Source organism: Oratosquilla oratoria, chromosome 4 (genome assembly GCF_046742065.1).
Source record: "Oratosquilla oratoria isolate Oo_2021 chromosome 4, ASM4674206v1, whole genome shotgun sequence".
NCBI classification, from domain to species: Eukaryota; Metazoa; Arthropoda; class Malacostraca; order Stomatopoda; family Squillidae; genus Oratosquilla; species Oratosquilla oratoria.
The window spans coordinates 17,955,259-17,976,807 of record NC_134780.1 but is presented as its reverse complement, the minus strand read 5'-3'; the positions used below and the strand labels follow the sequence as shown (position 1 = coordinate 17,976,807).

The 21,549-nt window shown below is 37.1% G+C and overlaps 1 protein-coding gene across 2 annotated transcripts in view; it reads left to right on the top strand.

The window, feature by feature from the left end:
• The window catches only part of LOC143024626 (uncharacterized), a 109,532-nt gene that overhangs the window by 9,167 nt on the left and 78,816 nt on the right, over positions 1–21,549 (top strand). For both annotated transcript variants that reach the window (XM_076183515.1, XM_076183516.1), the window contains exons 3-4: positions 5,091–5,157; positions 14,242–14,354. In XM_076183515.1, the coding sequence (XP_076039630.1) occupies positions 5,091–5,157; positions 14,242–14,354 (180 nt within the window). The remainder of the gene's footprint in view (positions 1–5,090; positions 5,158–14,241; positions 14,355–21,549) is intronic.

The window sequence follows — 21,549 nt, the reverse complement described above, 5'->3', positions numbered from 1 at the left end:
CAGAGTATGTCTTATCAAAATAGTGAATAAAAACAAAAAGTGAACAGTATAAACAGGTATGGAAAAAAGAGATGAATAAAAAGGAAAGAGAGGAAGAGAAAACAAAAAGAATTGAAACTAAGGGGAAAATAAGAACAGAACAGAGTCAAAGAGAAATTCTATTGGAGAGTAGTGGATATGAAAGTAAGGAAATGGTTCATAGAGAAAAACAGAAGGGAAACAGGATGGAGGTAAAAGAAAATTAAAAGTGTCTTAAACAAATATAGATGGCTTAATAATAGGCTTGAATTGAACTGAATGATTACCTGGAGGAAAAAGAACATGACATAATGGGAATTGTTGAGACAAAATTGAAAGGTCCATTACGACTGAATAGTGTAGGACGTGGCACATATAATTATTGGATTAGTAACAGAGAAGTAAAACAAGGTGGTGGAGTTATGTTCCTGACTAAGAAGGATATTACTGTGAGGAGTGTTACATATAGAACAGAGTAGAGATGATTATGATGGAAATAGAGGTCAGGGACAAGAAGAGCAGGAAGTTTGTAGTAAATTATGTGCCTCCTAAAATGGCTTTGTGTGAAGAGAGAGAACACAAAAATATGTTAGAAGACACAAGGATAATACTTAGATAATGGAAGATGGAGGAAGAGTAGTTATAATGGGTGACTTTAATTGTAAAGAAATCTGCTGGGAAGAGATGACAGTGAAAGGTGGAGAGGACCTATGGGAAAATGTACTACTAGATATTATAGAACCTACAATGACACAATGAATACAAGAGAATAATAGGTATAGAAATGAGGAAGAGCCATTGAGACTGGACCTGATAATCACATCAGAACCTGAAATAGTGGACAAGATTGAATATAAGACACCACTAAGTAAAAGTGACCACATATTGGTTGAACTGGAACCAAATAAAGAAAAATACATGAGAAAAATGAACAATATAGAAAGGGAAGATTGATGTATGAATTTTTTTTTTCTTTGTAAAATAAGAGAATTCTTTCAAAAAGCAGACTGGGAAAGGATGCACAAGGAGGAAACAACAGAGGAGAAATTGGAAATTTTTACACAAATTTATAAAAGAGTGGAAAATTATGTTCCAAGACAAACAAGAAAAGGTATATGTAAAGTGTTGGTACAACAAAAGATGTAGTGACTTAAAAGACAAAAGAGATAAAGCTTGGATGAAATGGAATAAAGACAAAAGGCCCAAAAAATTGAAAATATGTACTGGTTATAGAAATCAATATGTACAAGTGTGCAGAGAAGAAAAGAGAAAATATGAAAATGTCATAGAAAAATGTAAAGACCAACCAAAAATATTTTAGATTTGTAAATAACTAACTGAAAAATCAGAACTAGTGAAGTTATGACAAGGAGGAATTGAATACACAGAGGAAATAGAAATGGCAGAAATTATGAACAAGCATTTTAAATCCGTGTTTATGAGGGAGAAAATACAACTTAAGAGATGTCAAGTGGGAGGAGAAAGTCCCCCTTATGAGATAGAAGGAACAAGGAAAGAAATAATGAATTACTTGAGTAATCTCGAAGTTAGAAAACCGCATGGTCCAGATGAAATGGCAAACTGGATTTTGAGAAAATGCAGGAATGAACTAACGGACAAAATACATAGTCTAATAAGTAGTTCATTGAAAGAAGGAAAAGTTACAGAAGGTTGGAAAAGAGCAAATATAGTACCAATATATAAAGGGGGAAACAAGGAAGACCCTACTAACTATAGACTGGTCTTTTACAAGTACAGTAGCTAAAATTTGTGAAAGAATTATCAAAATTAGATGGGTAAGGCATTTGGAAAAAATATATACTAAATCCAAGGCAATTTGGATTAGACAAGGAAGATCATGTGTCACAAACTTGGTGTGTTTCCATTCAAGACTAATAGATATAATACAATAAAGAGATGGATGGGCTGATTGTGCATTTCTAGACCTGAAAAAAGCTTATGATAAAGTGCCACATAAGAAATTGCTAAAGAAATTAAAAACTGTAGGAGGAATACAGGGTAAACTACTGAAGTGGATGGAAGACTTCTTGCATGAAAGATAAATGAGAATGGAGATATGAGACAAACACTCTAATTGGGATGAAGTGATAAGTGGAGTTCCACAAGGAACAGTACTGGCCCCAATAATGTTTGCTATATATAATAACGATATGGATAAAGGAATTGAAAGTTATATGAGCTTCTTTGTGGATGATGCAAAATTTGGAAAAAAGTGAGCACTGTAGAAGATTGTGAGTCGCTGCAGAGTGATCTCAATAAAGTATGGGAATGGAGTAGGAAGTGGGAGAGGAAATTCAATATTAAGAAGTGTATAATGAAATTTGGAAGAAGCAAGAAAAGAATAGTGGGATCATAAAAGTTGGGAGCCTAGGAAGAAATTAAAAAAGTAGAAAATGAGAAGGACCTGGGAGTCATTATTATGAATATGTCCCCTGAGAAACATATGAACAAAATTTCTGGAGAAACTTATAATTTAATAAGAGCAATCAAAGTGGCATTTACATACCTGGATGAAGAAATGGTGAAGAAAATACTAGTCACTTTGATAAGACCAAATTTGGAGTGCAGCGACGATATGGTCACCAAATACCAAAAAATGTATAACAAAATTTGAAAGAATACAAAGAGCAATTATGAAATTGGCACCAACATTCTCAAAACTATCATATGAGGAGAGGCTGGCAAAACTTGAGTTAGACATTGGTGCAAAGGAGAGAGTGAGGAGACTTGATTACAATTTATAGAATCATGAAAGGTATGGAAATTATTGATAGAGAGGATCTAATAAAATGGGATGGTAGAGATACAGGAGGACATGGAAAGAAAATATAAAAAGACAATTATAGAAGAGGCCTGAAAAAAGAACAGCTTTCCCCAACAGGATAATAGATGTTTGGAACAAGTTAGATGAAAATGTGGTGTGTGCAAAAACGATACACAAATTTAAAAACAGTCTAGATAAAACGAGATATGAAGATAGGACACCACGAGCATAGCTTTCCTTCCTATAAAATACAACTAGGTAAATACACTCTCTCTCTCTCTCTCTCTCTCTCTCTCTCTCTCTCTCTCTCTCTCTCTCTCTCTCTCTCTCTCTCTCTCTCCTCTCTCCTCTCTCCTCTCTCTCCTCTCTCTCTCTCTCTCTCTCTCTCTCTCTCTCTCTCTCTCTCTCTCTTCCTCCCCCCCTCTCTCTCTCTCTCTTCCTCCCCCCTCTCTCTCTCTCTCTCTCTCTCTCTCTCTCTCTCTCTCTCTCTCTCTCTCTCTCTCTCTCTCTCTCTCTCTCTCTCTCTCTCTTCCTCCCCCCTCTCTCTCTCTCTCTCTCTCTCTCTCTCTCTCTCTCTCTCTCTCTCTCTCTCTCTCTCTCTCTCTCTCTCTCTCTCTCTCTCTCTCTCTCTCTCTCTCTCTCTCTCTCTCTCACACACACACACACACACACACACACACACTCTCATTATTATTGTTGTTGCATCAACTGCTGATTACCTATATACCTTCCCTTCTGTGACTCCAAATGTTGTAAATAGCTGTAGCACCTTTTCATTACCTTATTAGCATTATATATACAGCAAGAATGTGTAGTTACAGAACATTATGCAAATAAGCATTGTTATTAGAATTAAGAAGTTTTAGATTGCCAGGCTTTTGTTTGTTGGAATTGTAGAATAAAGATACAACTTTTAAAAGTGGATCTATTGGCAGTTTTGGTAACGTGTTGTTGCGACAATACATTTTTTTAATCCTATGAATCATTTTGATTTTGTAAGGTAGAATGGAAATAGGTTTCATTGGTAATGATATAATTTGGAATTGTGTTTCAATGGTTTGATAGTTTTTTGTTCAAACTTTAAATGTACAATAACTTCAGTGGAACATTTTCATGTCTAAAAGTTTAAATGCAAAAGTGTATGTTCTTTATGTTATTTTAAAATTTAGGCATCATGAATTTGAGTTAACTTAGCAACTTCCATTGGGCCAGCAGTGGTTTATCATATGAAGTCATGCCATCAGTAGTTTTTCTGGTATTGTAGTAGCTCTGGGGAATGGAGGTATCTAAAACTATAAGTATATGGAGATAATTTTGATAACTGCAGAATCAATTAAAGGAATCAACTTATATGGAGGTAATTGAATGTAGTACAGTTGAGAATTTTTAGATTTTTGTGTTTAGTTATCAGATTGTTTTGTATTTATTTACTTATTTATTGCATCCACACTTACTGTATACCATGAGGTCTCGTGTTGGCATGCTCTGCCATAGTATTCCATTGTAGTGTCAGTATTTTAGATTTGTGTTTTTAACCCCTTCCATACGGTGCCGCACACGTAGGCGTCATGGACTTAGATCTCGGTGGCAGCAGCCAATGCCAGCCGTACGACGTGTCGTAATAATACTCGCATCATAAAATATAGTCACCGCTTATATCGATCGTTCTCTCTTCACCCGTGAATTTTGATAATCATAGAAAATGCGATTACAAAAGAATTAGAAAGAATGTCATTATGGAGGGGCGACTACAATAAATATAATCAAGACACCGATATGGCAGCCTCGCGTATACACTCGCTCCCCATGACGCCTACGTGTGCGGCACCGTATGGAAGGGGTTAAGACTTATTTGTATAGTAGTTTGATTCTGTTGATGTTTTATTGAATTGTGGATCCTAATCCTAGAAATACAATATGTACATAACTTTTTTTTTATTAAGGCTCTTGTGTGAAAGATTTGTGAAAAACATACACAAAATACTTTTAATTGGTAATGTTGGCATATAGTTAGACCATTCCATTGGATGGAACACAACCATTCGTCACATGTGGAAACTGATATTGTTACATGCAGTACTGTGTTTTAGAAATTCACTTCAGATAGTGTTAGGAAGTTTGTTGCATTGAGGGCTGGTTTGTCACTATCAGATATTCAGAATTACTCATGGAAGATGTAGGAAGTAGTTATTGATCTCCTTTTTTGTTATAAATTTTAGTTAAGTTGAAATATGGTCTAAGAAAACATTTAAGGTTAATATGACAAAAGTATTGCCTCTCATTTCAGAGTACGTAGTGTCCATGTGATGGAGACTCTAAGTTTAGGGGTAGGTGGAAGCATTAATTGTCTACAGGTGAGTTAGTGTTGTCTTGTAGTGTATAAATGTAGAATATATTTCTAAGGACCCTTTTATAGTTTTAATTGCATTCTAAAATGAATTATTATGTGTATCTTAATTTGTACATTACTCATTTTGGTCACTAATAATTTGTTCGTAGGTTACTTTACTTCTTCATCAAAATAGCCAGAATATGACAAATTCGGGTAGTTTGAATAACAGTGTTGGTATGAAGTTTCTGTATCAAACAATATGTTTTACCAAGTTGGTATGAATGCTTATTATAGATGGCTTTCAGATAGAACAGCTGCAAAATAGAATTTAAGATTTAACTTCTTTAGGCAAGACTAAGGCTTAAACCTAATTATACACAATAGGTATCTTGTATTTCAATTCTCGACAGTTGCAAGTTGATTTCATCAGCACTGGGCTGTTGTCTCTGGGAATGATAATCTCTCTTCCTGTAGCTCCATCCTTCTGTGCCAGTCCTTTAATCCAGAAAGACATGTCATTACTAATTTTTAGCTGGGCTTCACAAGATAACCCTTTTTCCTTGTACTTTGATGTGTACCACTGGTATGATTGTGCAGGAATTCCAGTGGAGTCGTGTGGCCAATTCATTACCTTCAGTTGTTTATTATCAATGTCATCCTGTCAGTGCAGTCATGCTTGATGTCCTGTCTATATTGACTTTGGCCTGCCAGGGTTTCCTCCCATTTGCAGCCCCAGTGGTTGGTTAGGGCCTGAGTATTTAGGTAGTTTACTCTTCCATGACTAAGTGGAGTCATCTTGAGTGTTCTTACACAACTGTTTATCCTACAAAGGTTAGCCCAATAGGAAGCTGCCAGGTGTGTTATCCTGTAAGGAAACTGAGTCTTCAGTTAAACTCTTAATTGTTTTCTGTTGCATATGCATGCTCATGCTTCAGAAGCATCTACATTTCAGAAAGTAATGAGCACCCTGGCAGGGGAAGGGGGGGGGGGGTGGCATAACTCATACATATCTCTCTTGCACAATATCCATGGTCCCAAGGCTTCTAGTTTTGGGTAGGTCTTTCAGGGACTTTTTTTTTGTGTGGGTCGTGAATATCATTTGATTGTATGTGAAATAAGAATTGTAGGGGTTGTGATAGTGACATTACTCCATACCTACTGAGTTTGGATGTGAGCATCTTTTGAGTCTGTAGTTCAAGAGCATTTCAAGTTCAAGTTAGGTGAAAGTGCATAGCTATTGATATTTGTTGGCTCATTGTATGACAGCTGTAATGTCTCAGCTCTGGCTAGACGGGGATGATGCCAAAAGTTAATTTAGGTTTGAAAGCCACATTTTTGTTTGCAGCAGTTAGGGAGTTTGAATCTTTTGTATTTCATTAATTAGGTGTGTGAGTTATGGATTATGGGACCAGCAGTGGGTACCTGCAAGTGGTAGTCCAGCAAGATGAAGATAAGAGAGATTTATCTTTGAGCTGGGGTTCAAGAACCTCATTAGTTTCGTATTTGCTTCACATTTTCACAGGAGGGCTAACAAATTGCAAGTGCACCACCAAAACCACCAAAACCACCAAAACCACCACCACCACCACCACCAAAACCACCACCACCACCACTCTTGCACTAGTACAACTTGCAAGTTTTCTTTTCTTCTTCCCTTTTCCTTCTCCTTTTGTCATCTTTCTTCTTTGTCTTCTGCTTCTGCTTCTTTTTCTTTGTCTTCTTCTTAATCTTCTTCATCCTCGTGTGGTTTGGGGATGTGGTAGTAGTATATAGTTTTAGCAGAACTGGTAGGTGCACTGAATAGGAGCAGGAAGTTGCACATGGTTGAGAGTTGTCAAGATTAAATCAGTTTGGCACCACTTGTAATGAGGAATGTGCAGTTGCCAATAAGGAGAAGGGTAGGGTCTTGAAAGTAAAGCACCCAGTATAAAGAAGAAAAAAATTCGGATATGATACCGAGGAAATTGAGGTCCAGGCACTTACCAGCTGTCAGAGGTTTGGTTGTGATTTGAGTTACATTGAAATACACATATTTAACTTAACATTGAACAAGATTAGGCTAGATTTAACATTATACCAGTTACCCCTTACTGTATTTACCTAAGTGTATTAACCACTTAAGTACGAGTCAAATTCTCATGTACAGTATTGGCTTCCATATGTACGAGGAATCACACTACTTGCATTATGAAATATAAAGTCACTGCTGTGTTCCCTGTTCTCTTTTACTCTGAGTAATAATAAACACAGAAAATGTGATCGAACCAGTTCACAGAATCCGGGGATAAATCATGTACAACTACAGTACAAAAATAAAATAAAATCAAGATGCCAACACTGGCATCCTCGTGTCCCCCTTTTGTGCCTCATGACGCCTATGTAGTCTTCATCGTACCGAAGTGGTTAAATAGGAAATGAGCAGTACATGTGGGTTCCTGTCATTTACTCTTCAATTATTTTATGTACCTTAACCCCTTCCATACGGTGACGCCTACGTAGGCATCATGAGGAGCGAGGATGCCGACGTCGGCGTCTTGATTATATTTATTGTAGTTGTACCTGTGTGACCCCCATACTCTGTAAACTGGCTTCATCATATTTTCTATGGTTATCAAAATTCACGGGTGAAAGAGAAAACGATTAATACAGTGGTGACTTTATTTTTTATAATGCGAGTATTATGACGCAACATCGCACGTCAGGCAGCTAATGCCTGCCCGCGAGATTTTGGCTCGTATTGAAGGGGTTAAATTTTATGAAGGGTTCCAATCTGTATGCATGCATGTGTCAGAGAGATAGAGAGAGGGGGGTGGGTGGGAAGAGAGGAGTAGATGAAGAGAGGGGAGGGTAGATGGAAAGAGTTAGAGAATAGATAACCTAGTGTTAGTTGTAGGAATACAGTATACTGTACCATATGGGTGACATACAGAATACTTAAATACTTAACAATTTTCAAAACAGATAGATGCTGCAGAGGTCTTCGTGAAGATAGATGAAAATCAGGTTAGCTTGTGAAGTAGCCTAGTCTTCTTGATAGTTTGGTTAGGTTTTTGTGTGTTCTATCTATGCTTAAATAGACTTGACTCTCTGAAGTGTATTTGTCGCTATGCAGACAAACCTACGTATGAGTAGGATTTATATCCAGATATAGTCTTAGCATATAGTAAGGATTGTCACCTTCACCCATATGTTGAGTACAATTTGAAATGGTTATGCCTGGAGTTCCCTCCATACTGACAGTTACTGACTTTATTATGGCTGTTGCTAGATGATTTCACTTGTTTGCTTCATACCCTTTTAGTAGTGGAAAGGTTAAGGTGTGTCTAGAACACACTTGTGTGCTGCATGTATGTAAAATCCTACATCTGTAGGATGTAAAGTTGATTTGACTATAGTGTGTGTGCTGCATTTACCAATCACTACTTCACCTTCATATTTTGACAACCACAAATTCAATAAAAGAATTATATACACACACCCCGACGGACCACCAACTGTAAAGGACGTCTCGAACGAGCTCTGGAGAATAGTGCTTTTTTGCTAAGTTGGAGGAAAACAAATGCCTAGTTGGTATTTGTGTGGGGAGGGGAGTGCTTGAGGGTGCCCAAAATGAGTTAATAGAGTGAAATTAAAGAGTGTCAAAGAAGCAAAAATGGAGGATAGTCAAAACAGGCAGAAATATAGTGAAGCAACCAAAAGAAGACTAGATGTGAGCAGGGTTGAATCACTGTTAGGTGTCATCCCTAAGAAAAGTTGTAATATTGAGACTCCAGAACAGAATCAGAGGTATGAAGAGGAAAGTTATTTTGGTTTTCTGGGTTTGCAAGAGATGATAGAAAACAGTGAAATTGTAGAATTAGAAAGGGATATGAGTTATAAAAATATTTCATGGAATCAAGAGATTAAGGAGTTTAAAGAAAAAAATTATAGATCTAAAGAGTGAAATAAAAAAAGAAAATGCAGAAATAGAATTGAGTGACAAAAAAAAAGAACTAATAAGTAAAAAATGAAAGGATGAAAAACTAAGATACTAGAAAAAATTAGGCTTTAAGAAGAGAGGTGAACAAACAAATTAAAGTGGTGACCGAGAAAGTTGGAGATATAATAAGGGAGACAGATCTTCAGAAAAGTAAAAACCAATGGAAATTAGATCGGGAAAATAAAAAAATATCATTTAAAGAAATTGTCCAACAAGTACAAGAAAATACAAAAGAAAAATTAAAGTAATCAAAGAAATAAAATTGGGTCAGGGACACAGTAGAAAAAAAAAAAAAATGCATAGTAGTATATGGTATAAAGGAAAAACATAATTTAATTAGGTACTTGAGAGAAAAAGAGGAGAAAAAATAGCAAAAGTAATTCTGAAAGAAGTACAAGATGAAGGGCAGGAAATAGAAGTGCATAGAATGGGACAGAAGAGAATTGACCTCTAGAAATTAAACTAAGGTCACAAATGATAGAAGTATTAACAAAAACAGTAAAGTTCGCAAAAAATGAAAACTATAAAAGTATATGGATAAGAAAGGAAATGAGTGATGAGGAAAAAGAGACAAGATACTAAGAAATGAAGCTGATGAAAAAAAAAAGAATAGAGACTTTTTTGTTTTGTTTTTTGTTTTTAGAGAGAGAGAGAGTGCTGGAAAGAGCAAAAACAAAAATGAATGAAGCAAGGGAGGTTAGGTTTAGCCAACTCATGCTAGTTACACAAAGAGTTGATAAACAGGAAGAACTAAAGGAGAATCAAAACCTAACTAAAGAAATAGAATTAAAAAGACAGTTAAAAGAAGTAAAGATTGAGAATGAGGAAATAAGGAGGAATAGTAAAGTCATAGCAAAAGAGGTAAGTGGTTGGAAAAAAGTCCAAGAGAATAACAAAGTTGAATTAAGAGATATAGTGAAATGACAGATGAAAGAACAAACTAAGGACACATTTATTAAAGTGATGAGAGAGAAGGAGACTTAGCAGATAAAAAGAAATGTATAATTATATTAGGTATGGAAGACAAGCATAATCCAAATAGTACTACAAGAGTAAAGGAGGAGAGGGAAAAGTAAACAAGGTATAAAAAATAATTCAAGAAGATGAACAAGAAATAGGGAAAGAAATTGAAGAAATATATAGACTGGGGAAATACAATATAGACAAGATCAGACCAATTAAGGTTAAATTCAGGTCAAAAATGACAGCAGAGAATATCTTATTAAAAACAGGGAAACTAGCATAAAATGATCAGTATTAACAGATATAGATAAAAAGATGAATAAAGAAGAAAGAGAGGAAGGGAAACCTAAAAGACAAGAAGTTAAGGAAAAACGAGAACAGAATAGAGTCAAAGAGAAATTCTATTGGAGAGTAGTGGATATGAAAGTGAGGAAATGGTTCATAGGAGAGAAAACCAGAAAACAGGATGGAGATAACAGAAAATAAAAGTGTCTCAAACAAATATAGATGGCCTTGATATGATTATAGAACATACAATGACGCAATGAATAGAAGAGAATACTAGGTATAGAAATGAGGAAGAACCATCGAGACTGGTCCTAATAATCACACCAGAACCTGAAAGAGGGGACAAGATTGAATATAAGACACCAATAAGTAAAAGTGACCTCATATTAGTTGAACTGGAACTAAATGAGGAAAAATGCATGGAAAAAATGAACAATATAGAAAGGGAAGATTGATGTATGGAAAAAAAAATTGATAAGAGATTTTTTTCAAAAAGCAGACTGGGAAAGGATACACAAGGAGGAAACAACAATAGAAGAGAAATGGAAAATTTTGACAACAATTTATAAAGGAGTGGAAAAGTGTTCCAAGACAAAAACAAGAAAAAGGATATGTAAAATGTTGGTACAAGAAAAGAGGTAGAGTTAAAAGACAAAAGGGATAAAGCTTGGATAAAATGGAAGAAAAACAAAATACCTGAAAAATGGAAAATGTATAGTAGTTATAGAAATCAATATGTACAAGTATGCAGAGAACAAAAGAGAGAATATGAAAATGTCATAGAAAAATGTAAAGATCAACCAAAACTATTTTATAGATTTATAAACAAACGTAACATACAAGAACTAGTAAAACCATGACAAGGAGGAGTTGAATACACAGAGGAAATAGAAATGGCAGAAATTATGAACAAGCATTTTGAATCAGTGTTTACGAGAGAGAACATACAACTTAGAGATGTCGAGTGGGAGGAGAAAGTCCCCCTTATGAGATAGAAGTAACAAGGAATGAAATAATGAATCACTTGAGTAATCTCAATGTTGGCAAATCACATGGACCAGATGCAATGGCAAGTTGGATTTTGAGAGAATGCAGGAATGAACTAACAGATGAAATACATAGTCTAATAAGCAGTTCATTGAAAGAAGGAAAAGTTCCAGAAGATTGGAAAAGAGCAAATATAGTACCAATATATAAAGGGGGAAACAAGGAAGACCCTACTAACTACAGACCATTCTATATTACAAGTACTGTGGCTAAAATGTGTAAAAGAATGATCAAAATTAGATGGATAAGGCATTTGGAATAAAATGATGTACTAAATCCAAGACAATTTGGATTTAGACAAGGAAGATCATGTGTCACAAACTTGATGTGTTTCTATTCAAGGCTAATAGATGTAATACAAAAAAAGAGATGGATGGGCTGATTGTGCATTTGTAGACCTGAAAAAAGCTTTTGATAAGGTGCCACATAAGAAATTTCTAAAGAAATTAGAAACTTTAGGAGGAATACAGCAAAACTACTGGAGTGGATGGAAGACTTCTTGCATGAAAGGAAAATGAAAGTGGTGATACGAGACAAACATTCCAATTGGGATGAGGTGATTAGTGGAGTTCCACAAGGAACAGTACTGGCCCCAATAATGTTTGCTATATATATATTAATGATATAGACGAAGGAATTGAAAGTTGTATGAGCTTTGCAGATGATGCAAATATGTTGAAAAAAGAGAACAACGAAGAAGATCGTGAGTCGCTGCAGAGTGATCTCAATAAAGTACAGGAATGGAGTAGGAAGTGGGAGATGGAATTAAAAATTAAGTGTAGTGTAATGGAATTTGGAAAAAGCAAAAAAAGAATAGTGGGATCATATACATTGGAAGAGGAAGGAATTAAAAAAGTGGAAAAAGAGAAGGACCTAGGGGTCATTATTATGAATAATATGTCCCCTGAGAAACACATAAACAAAATTTCTGGAGAAACTTATAATTTCATAAGATCAATCAAAGTGGCATTTACATACCTAGACGAAGAAATGGTGAAGAAAATACTAGTCACTTTGATAAGACTAAAATTGGAGCATGCAGTGACGACATGGTCACCAAGTACAAAAAATGTATAACAAAACTTGAAAGAATGCAAAGAGCAATTACAAAATTGGCACCAACGCTCTCAGAACTATCATATGAGGAGAGGCTGGCAAAACTTGAGCTACAGACATTGGAGCAAAGAATAGAGAGAGGAAATTTCATAACTATTGATAGAATCATGAAAGGCATAGAAATTATTGATATTGAGGATCTAATAAAATGGGGTAGTAGAGATACAAGAGGACATGGAAAGAAAATCTAGAAAAACAATTGTAAGAGACCTGAAAAAGAACAGCTTTCCCCACAAGATAATAGACATTTCGAACTGATTAGATGAGAATGTTTTGTGTGCAAAAAGATACACATATTTATAAACAGTCTAGATAAAACGAGATATGGAGACGGGACACCACGAACATAGCTCCCCTTCCCATGAAATACAACTAGGTAAATACACACACACACATACACACATACACACACAAGATTGTTTTTGAATAAAAATGAATATTGTATAATCTCTACAACTACTTTCCTAATAATATTTACAAAATAATCTCAAAAATATTTTTAGGTTAGAGGGGTAGTCGCTCCAATGCAAGACTACCTAAAAATTTTGCTCATGTTTTTTAGTCGAATGTTATGGATTTGGAGATATATTTTCTGGCATATGTACAAATTGTGTGCATGATCTTTGTGTTCATGATTGTGTGTGCATGATTGCATGTATGTGTGAATGTGTATGTGTGGGTGTGGCTGTCTTGCAGGTTGGGAGTGCATTATGAGCCATACATCATTTAATTTGAAGTAAACTGGCTTAGCCTCTTACTACCTGTCCCCAACTCCTTCACTAATATCATACCTACTTCAAATTATATTGTGGGTAATTCAAGATAGCTTTATTCATGTCAGGGTAGATTTTGGATGGAGTAGGGTCCATTGACAGACCCCATTTATCTCAAATGTGTCCCTTTCTGAATAAAACCCTATGGAAAGGGGGGTTGAAAAAGGAATAACATTGGTTAATGATGTCACTGCAATGAAATTGTAAGGAAAGGGTCTCGTATATGCTGATGCAGGCCTCATTGAAAATGTGCCCTCCAAGATAATCTTGTTGTAGGGCAATAGCCATAGTATGTGAGTTTATTAGTCTTATTGCACTCCTCTCCCTCACCCTTTTCCTTTCCCTGTTCATCCTCTTTGCACTTCTCCCTCTTTTTCTCACTCATTGCCCTCTTCCTCTCTCTCTCTTTGCCCTCTCCCTCTTTACCCTCTCCCTCTCCTACTCTCCAGTACACTCTTCCACTTTTCTTTTGTCTCTCCTCTCTGACTGTTTTTATCTGTATATGATCTGTATGCTGTAGTATCATGCCTCAACAGCTATCAGTGGGGGTGAGCACCAGTTATTACATCATCAAATTAAGTGGAATGTGTAAATATACATAATCTACCTGTCCAAGGACCTGAGTGATGTTACATTGCCCAGTCTGGGTACAGTGTGTGGAGACTGTATACTTCTAGTCTGTTTCTTTTAACTTGGTAGAAGTTTGCTAACAACAGAAAATGACATCCCAAGTTGGAGTAACTACTGGTGAAAGGTGTATAAACTTGAAGGAGTGAAACAGTGGTGAAAATGACTAAAATTTAATTTAATCTGAGAGGAACAAATTAGTGGTTATTTGGTGCCATTAAAGATATTTCTGCCATCTTAAAATAAATGGACTCTGAACTTGGATATTATGTTTTTCCTCCTCTTATATGCCTGTATGTCCTCCTCGGCACAGGACTTGGAGGTGAGCAGCGATGGCAACTTGCTTGACATCATTGAACAAAGCATCCCTGGGTACCATCGTGTCAACCAGACGGATCCTTTTCAGGACCCCCTCGAGGATGATCCGTGAGTAGTAGCCCTTCTTGGGTTAACTTTAGTAGACTTCAAAGTACTGTGCATGTACATTAGCTTATTGAAGATAGAATACACACACACACACACACACACACACACACACACACACACACACACACACACACACACACACACACACACACACACACACATACATGACAGTCAAAGTGACAGTGAAGGTTGGAAGTCCAGAAAAAACATAAATTTTTGTGGATCTCAACAATGAGGGAGTACCTGTGTTATATTAGGGAAGGGGGGAAAGCTTGTGGTGTAGTGAGAAGGTGAAGAAAAAAGGGGAAGGGGAGAGATTACTGAGGAAAAGGGAAGAAAATGAGAAAGGGGACGAACAGGTTCCATTAGTCAGAAGGTATGTCAACAAAAGGTGTGTAGACGGCAGAGGTGAAGTCGAAGAAATGAGTAAAAATGTAAAAATTAGAAATACAGATAAGAGCAGCGCAATGGAAGGTGAAAATAATTATTTCCATGTATTTAATGAGGGTTAAATGAAATTAAATGATTAAATGAAGCGGCCTTGCTGTGGATGTGCTGTGTCTTGCGACACTGCTTCTGACCCAGGGCGGTGGGCAAGGTGCAGGGATGACCCGTCATCCAGGAGGTGCTCAGATGAGAGGGAGGGTGGGAGGGGTGTGGAGTGTATTTAGGGATGAAATGGGTGGGAGTGTTTTTATGCCTTTCCCTTTTTGGCTACCTCCCTTGAAAGGGGGAAAAAGCCTTGGTATATGTATGTATGTATGTATTTAATGAGGGTGGAGATGACCCCCCCGATTAGCAAGTCTAGAGGAAAAACTAACAAAAATGAATGAACAATGGGAGGTTAGGTTCAGTCAACTTGCACTGATTACACAAAGAGTTGATAAATTGGAAGACCTAAAAAAGGAGAACCAAAACCTAAATAAAGAAATAGAAGAATTAAAAAGACAGTTAAAAGAAGTAAAGGATGAGAATGAGGAATTAAAGAATAATAATAGAATAAAGAGTCCATAGAAAAAGAGGTAAGTGGTTGGAAAATGGTTCAGGAAAATAGCAAAACTGAATTTAGAGATATAGTGAAACAACGGATGAAAGAACACACTAAGGACACAGTTATTAAAGTGATGAGAGAGGAGGAGAATATAGTAAGAGACTTAGCAGATAAAAAGAAATGTATAATTATGTTAGGAATGGAAGAGAAACATAATCCAAATAGGAACTACAAGAGTAAGAGAGGAGAAAGAAAGAGTGAACAGGTTACTAAGAATATTTCAATAAGGTGAACAGGAAATAGGGAAAGAAATTGAAGAAATAGACTTGGGAAATATACAAGACCAGACCAATTAAGGTTAAATTCAGATTACAAATGACAGCAGAGAATGTCTTATCTAAAACAGGTGTGGATAAAAAGAGAGATGAATAAAGAGGAAAGAGAGGAAGAGAAAACAAAAAGAATCAAAGCCAGGGGGAAAAAATGAGAACAGAACAGAGTCAAAGAGAATTTCTGTTGGAGAGTAGTGGGAAATGGTTCATAGGAGAGAAAAACAGAAAACAGGATGGAGGTAGCAGAAAATTGAAAGTATCTTTCACAAATATAGATGGCTTAATAACAGGCTTAAATGAACTGAATGATTTTCTGATGGAAAAGGAACCTGACATAATGGGAATTGTGTAGACAAAATTGAAAGGTCCATTACCACCCAACAGTGTAGGACACGGTGCATATAATTATTGGATTAGAAACAGAGAAGTTAAACAAGGTGGTGGAGTTATGTTCCTGACTAAGAAGGATATAAATGTGAGGAATGTTAAATATGGAATGAATAGAGTGGAAATGATCATGGAAATAGAGGACAGGGACAAGAAGAGCAGGAAGTTTGTTGTAAATTATGTGCCTCCTAAAACTGCTTCGTGGTAAGAGAGCGAACACAAGAATAGTTATAATGGGTGACTTTAATTGTAAAGAAATCTGCTGGGAAGAAATGACAGTTTGGGTGGAGATGACCTATGGGGAAATGTACTACTTGATATGATTATAGAACATACAATGACACAATGGATACAAGAGAATACTAGGTATAGAAGTGAGGAAGAGCCATCGAGACTAGACCTATTAATCACATCAGGACCTGAAATAATGGACAAGATTGAATATAAGACACCACTGAATAAAAGTGACCACATAATAGTAGAACTGGAACTAAATGAAGAAAAATATATGGGAAAAGATGAACAATATAGAAAGGGGAGAATGATGTATGGAAAAACAAATTTTGATAAAATGAGAATTTGAAAAAAAAAAAAAAAGCAAGACTGGGAAAGGGTATACTAAGAGGAAACAACAGTAGAAGAGAGATGGAAAATGTTGACAATTTATAAGGAAGGAGTGGAAAAGTATGTTCCAAGACAAAAACAAGAAAAAGGATGTGTAAAATGTTGGTACAACAAAAGATGTAGAGGATGTAGAGAGTTAAAAGATAAAAGGGATAAAGCTTGGATAAAATGGAGGAAAGAAAAAAAAACTGAAAAATGTAAAATACTGATTATAGAAATGAGTATGTATAAGTGCACAATTTTCTTGTTTTATCAAAATTTGTTTTTTCATACATCCCTTTTTATGTTGTTCATTTTTTCCATTGTATTTTTCCTCATTTAGTTCCTGTTCAATTAATATATGGTCACCTTTACTTATTGGTGTCTTATGTTCAATCTTGTCCACTATTTCGGGTTCTGATGTGATTATTAGGTCCAGTCTTGATGGTTCTTCCTCATTTCTATATCTAGTATTCTTTTGTATCCATTGCGTCATTGTATATTCTATACTCATATCAAGGAGTACTTTTCCCCAGAGGTCGTCTCCCCCTTTCACTGTCATCTCTTCCCAGCAGATTTCTTTACAATTAAAGTCACCCATTATAACTATTCTTCCTCTATCTTTCATTTTCTTGTTTAGTGTTATCCTTGTGTCTTTTAATATATTTTTGTGTTTTCTCTATTCCCACGAAGCCATATTAGGAGGCACATAATTTACCATAAACTTCCTGCTCTTGTCCCTGTCTTCTGTTTCCATCATAATCATCTCCACTCTATTCTTTCCATATGTAACATTCCTCACATTTATATCCTTTTTAGTCGGGAACATAACTCCACCACCTTGTTTTACTTCTCTGTTTCTAATCCAATAATTATATGCACTATGTCCTACACTATTGGGTGGTAATGGACTTTTCAATTTTGTCTCTACAATTCCCATTATGTCAGGTTCTTTTTCCTTTAGGTAATCATTCAGTTCATTCAAGCCTGTTAATAAGCCATCTATATTTGTGAAGACACTTAATTTTCTGCTACTTCCATTGTTTTCTGTTTTCCTTCTGTTTTTCTCTACTATGAACCATTTCCTCACTTTCATGTCCACTACTGTCCAATATAATTTCTCTTTGTCTGATTCTGATCTGTTCTTGTTTTTTTCCTTGGCTTCAATTCTTTTTGTTTTCTCTTCCTCTCTTTCCTCTTTATTCATTTCTCTTTTTATCCATACCTGTTTATACTGATCACTTTTTGCTTATTTCCCTGTTTTTGATAAGACATTCTCTGCTGTCATTTGTGACCTGAATTTAACCTCAATTGGTCTGGTCTTGTATATATTGTAGTTCCCTAGTGTATATATTTCTTCAATTTCTTTATTTCTTGTTCATCTTGAACTATTTGTAATACCTTGTTTACTTTTTCCTTCTTTACTCTCGTAGTCCTATTTGGATTGTGCTTCTCTTCCATTCCTAATATACATTTCTTTTTATCTGCTAAGTCTGTTACTATATTCTCCTTCTCTTTCATCACTATAATATGTGTCCTTAGTTTGTTCTTTCATCTGTTGTTTCACTATATCTCTAAATTCAATTTTGTTATTCTCTTGGACTTTTTTCAAACCACTTACCTCATTGGCTATGGACTCCTTATTCTCTTTATTTTTCCTCCTTATTTCCTCATTCTCATTCTTAACTTCTATTAACTGTCTTTTTAATTCTATTTATATAGGTTTTGATTCTCCCATGCTTCATTAATTTTTTTTAGTTTTTCTTCTAGACATTCTAGTCAGGGGAGGTTGTCATCTCATTAAATCCATAGAAGTAAATATCTCCTCTTTCCATTGAGCTGCTCATATCTATATTCCTACTCTTAATACTTTTGCTCACGTGTTCGACCTCGGCTGTGTCGTCTGCACACCTTTTGTTCACACCCCTTCTGACTTCCAAGGACCGTTCCTCACCTTCCTCATTTTCTTCCATTTTCCTCAATAATGCCTCCCCTTCTCCTTTTTCTTCACCTGCCCACTACACCACGTGATTTCCCCTTCTCTACTAATACAACACAGGTACTCCCTTGTCTCTGAAATCCAAGAAAATTGCGTGTTTTTTTTTCGGAGTTCCAATCTTCGCCGTCAATCCGACGTGTGTGTGTGCGTGTGTGTTATTCTATGTCCTACTTCAGACCAAAGTCCCGTTTAGCACATTGTGTTGTAATCTTTGGCAAGAGGCCATTGTGGGCCTGTGGGGGGGGGGGGAGATGGTTTATATATGTGTGTGTGGATGTATACTGTACTTATATTTTATTCTATATCTGCTTTATCACAATGAAAAGATCCCAATTAACATGCTTTTCTTTTGTTTTCCTGTGTGAGAGGGCATTGTAGGAGTGAGGGTAGGGGTTAGAGTGGGGTGTGGGCATAGTACATGTAGAGAGAATGTATTCCTAGGTGCTTGTGGATAGGAACAGATTGCTTCATTGTCCTGAGAGGGTTGGATGGGGGGTTGGGAGCGGAGACGTATTCACTGCGTAGGTAGAAGGATGCATGGTTATGTAATCAGGTGGGACCTGTTATACATGTGTGTACATTGTGTGTGTGTGTGTATTTACCTAGTTATATTTTACGGGAAGGGGAGCTACGCTCGTGGTGTCCCGCCTTTCTATCTGGCAGTGTCTAATTTGCTCTTAAATTCGTGTATGGTATTTGCACACACTATTTTTTCGTCCAGTTTGTTCCAAGTGTCCACCACTCAATGTGGAAAACTGTTCTTCAGATCTCTTCTATAACTGTTTTTTGAGTTTCTTTCCATGTCCTCTTGTGTTTCTCTTGTCCCAATTTAACAAGTCCTCTCTATCGAGTATTTCTGTGCCCTTCATGATTCTATAGATAGTAGGTCGCCTCTCTCTTGTGTGTGTGTGGTGAGAGCACGTATATGTTTTTGCAAGTAGAAGTCATGTGCATGGGTGTTTAAAGAGCATAGCACGTGTTTCTGGGAATGTAAATGTATGTGAAAAACAAAACTTTTGGTCTGTGCATGCACAGTTATTATGCCAGCATTTGCTGTTCGCATATATGTTTTCTCTAGGAGAGAGAGAGAGAGAGATTGCAGATGTTTAGAGGGGTATTCTATCTGCTTCTAAAACAGGCATTCCCTATGAGAAAAAATATTAGTTTTCAGGACATGGGAGTGGGGAGGGTTATTGGACATCGGCGCGATGCTCTCGGCTGCAATTTATCAAACCTTTTTGTTAGAACCCCTTTCCGTAGCCTGTCTAGTTAACATGTGCTGCAGAATTCAGTTTGATTCCTTTTGACTACCTCTTTGTCACGGTAGCAGTTCTGTAATTTCTCTATTAGGACTAGATGTGGGAGGGAAACTTTCAGTCAAGTGTACTGAAGAAAATTCAAAGGTGCAGTTCCTTTACCATGACGGCAATGCATCGTGCATCGTATTCAGGCCTAAAAAATATTGTCATCGTCTGTTATGAAAAAAATTGTCAACGTTTATTATGTTTTGGCTCTGTTTTTGTGAGAGCGCTGCCAGAGGCGAAGGGAAGGAAGGGTGGAGGGAGAGGGAGGGGGAGAAGATGACGAGAACCGGGAGGTCTTGCCAGTATGTGCAAGGTAGTGTAGAAGTCTAGTGGCCTATGTCGCCGGGGGGTCAGAGCGTGGTACCTTTTAAACCACCTCCCCCGTCAAAGAGGTGAACTGTTTGGATTTGCACCGAGAGCACCTCGGCACGTTTGTGCATTCCAGGTAGTTGTTGTCTCAATGGCGTATACAGTAAAGTGGTGGCGATTGCGTAAGACCTGGCCGGTGTCTTTAGCGTTGCGTATCATAAATTGCCAGTGCCCCGGTGCGTAGTATCTATTTATTTATTTATTTATTTATTTATTTATTTATTTGTGGTTCGTATGGTGGGTGGACCAATATTTAGTGGCCCGGTGTGATGAAATCCAAACGAAAATAAACTAAAAAGGAAAACAAATAAAACAGAAAATAAAATAAAATATAAATAATATCACGCCCCCCCCCCTGCCCCGCCACGCATCGTGACACAGATGTCACATTCGTACCTTATATGCGCACTTCGCAAACGGCAGCGGGTAACCTCATCTCAGTTGCCGGTGGCAGTGTCATGTGATTTGCCCCTGTGGTGCGCATGCGCCGTATACTGCTGGAGCCCGTCAACCCCGCGGTGTCGGGGGTTTCGGCATAAAAAGTGGGAACCACAGCTTTCACCCAGGGTACCGCTCATCACCCCCCTCCCCTCCCCCCCACTCATTGCCACCAATCCTTGTTCTCCACTCTCCGTACCCTGGCACAGCAGCTTACCCTACTCTCTTCACTACCCCCCCCCCCCCTACACACACACTCCCCTGTCTCTCCCTCTTCCGTTCACCACCCCTAATCCCCTTTCGGTGTGACTTTATCTTGGCGGAGGGTGCTCTTCCTACTATCCTGGTTGCCGTTTATCGATGTTGTCCATAGCCGACCCTTCAAGAAGAAAAGGGACGAGATCGTCAAGGGCCCTTCGAGAGGATCCACAGTTTGCATCGTATCCGACGCTTTCTTTGCTGATGCTCAGCCCCGTGAAGACCTTACGTCCGGCCCGTGGGTCGTGAAGCTTCCGTAAATAGTTTTGCCCGGCAGGATCTTGGAGGAGAGCTGGTCTTTCCTCATATCAAGTGTACAAAACTATCAAAAAAAAATTCTAAAAACCGTGGCCGATAGTATACTTTTAGGAATAGCTTTTATTAATTTAGCAACACGCTATTGATATTTGTTTTTAAGTGATGTGATCTATATTTCAATACTGATGTGATCTATCCTTCAATACTGATGGCGCGCCATAATTGTATTGCAAAGTTCACGATCCTCTGTGATGAA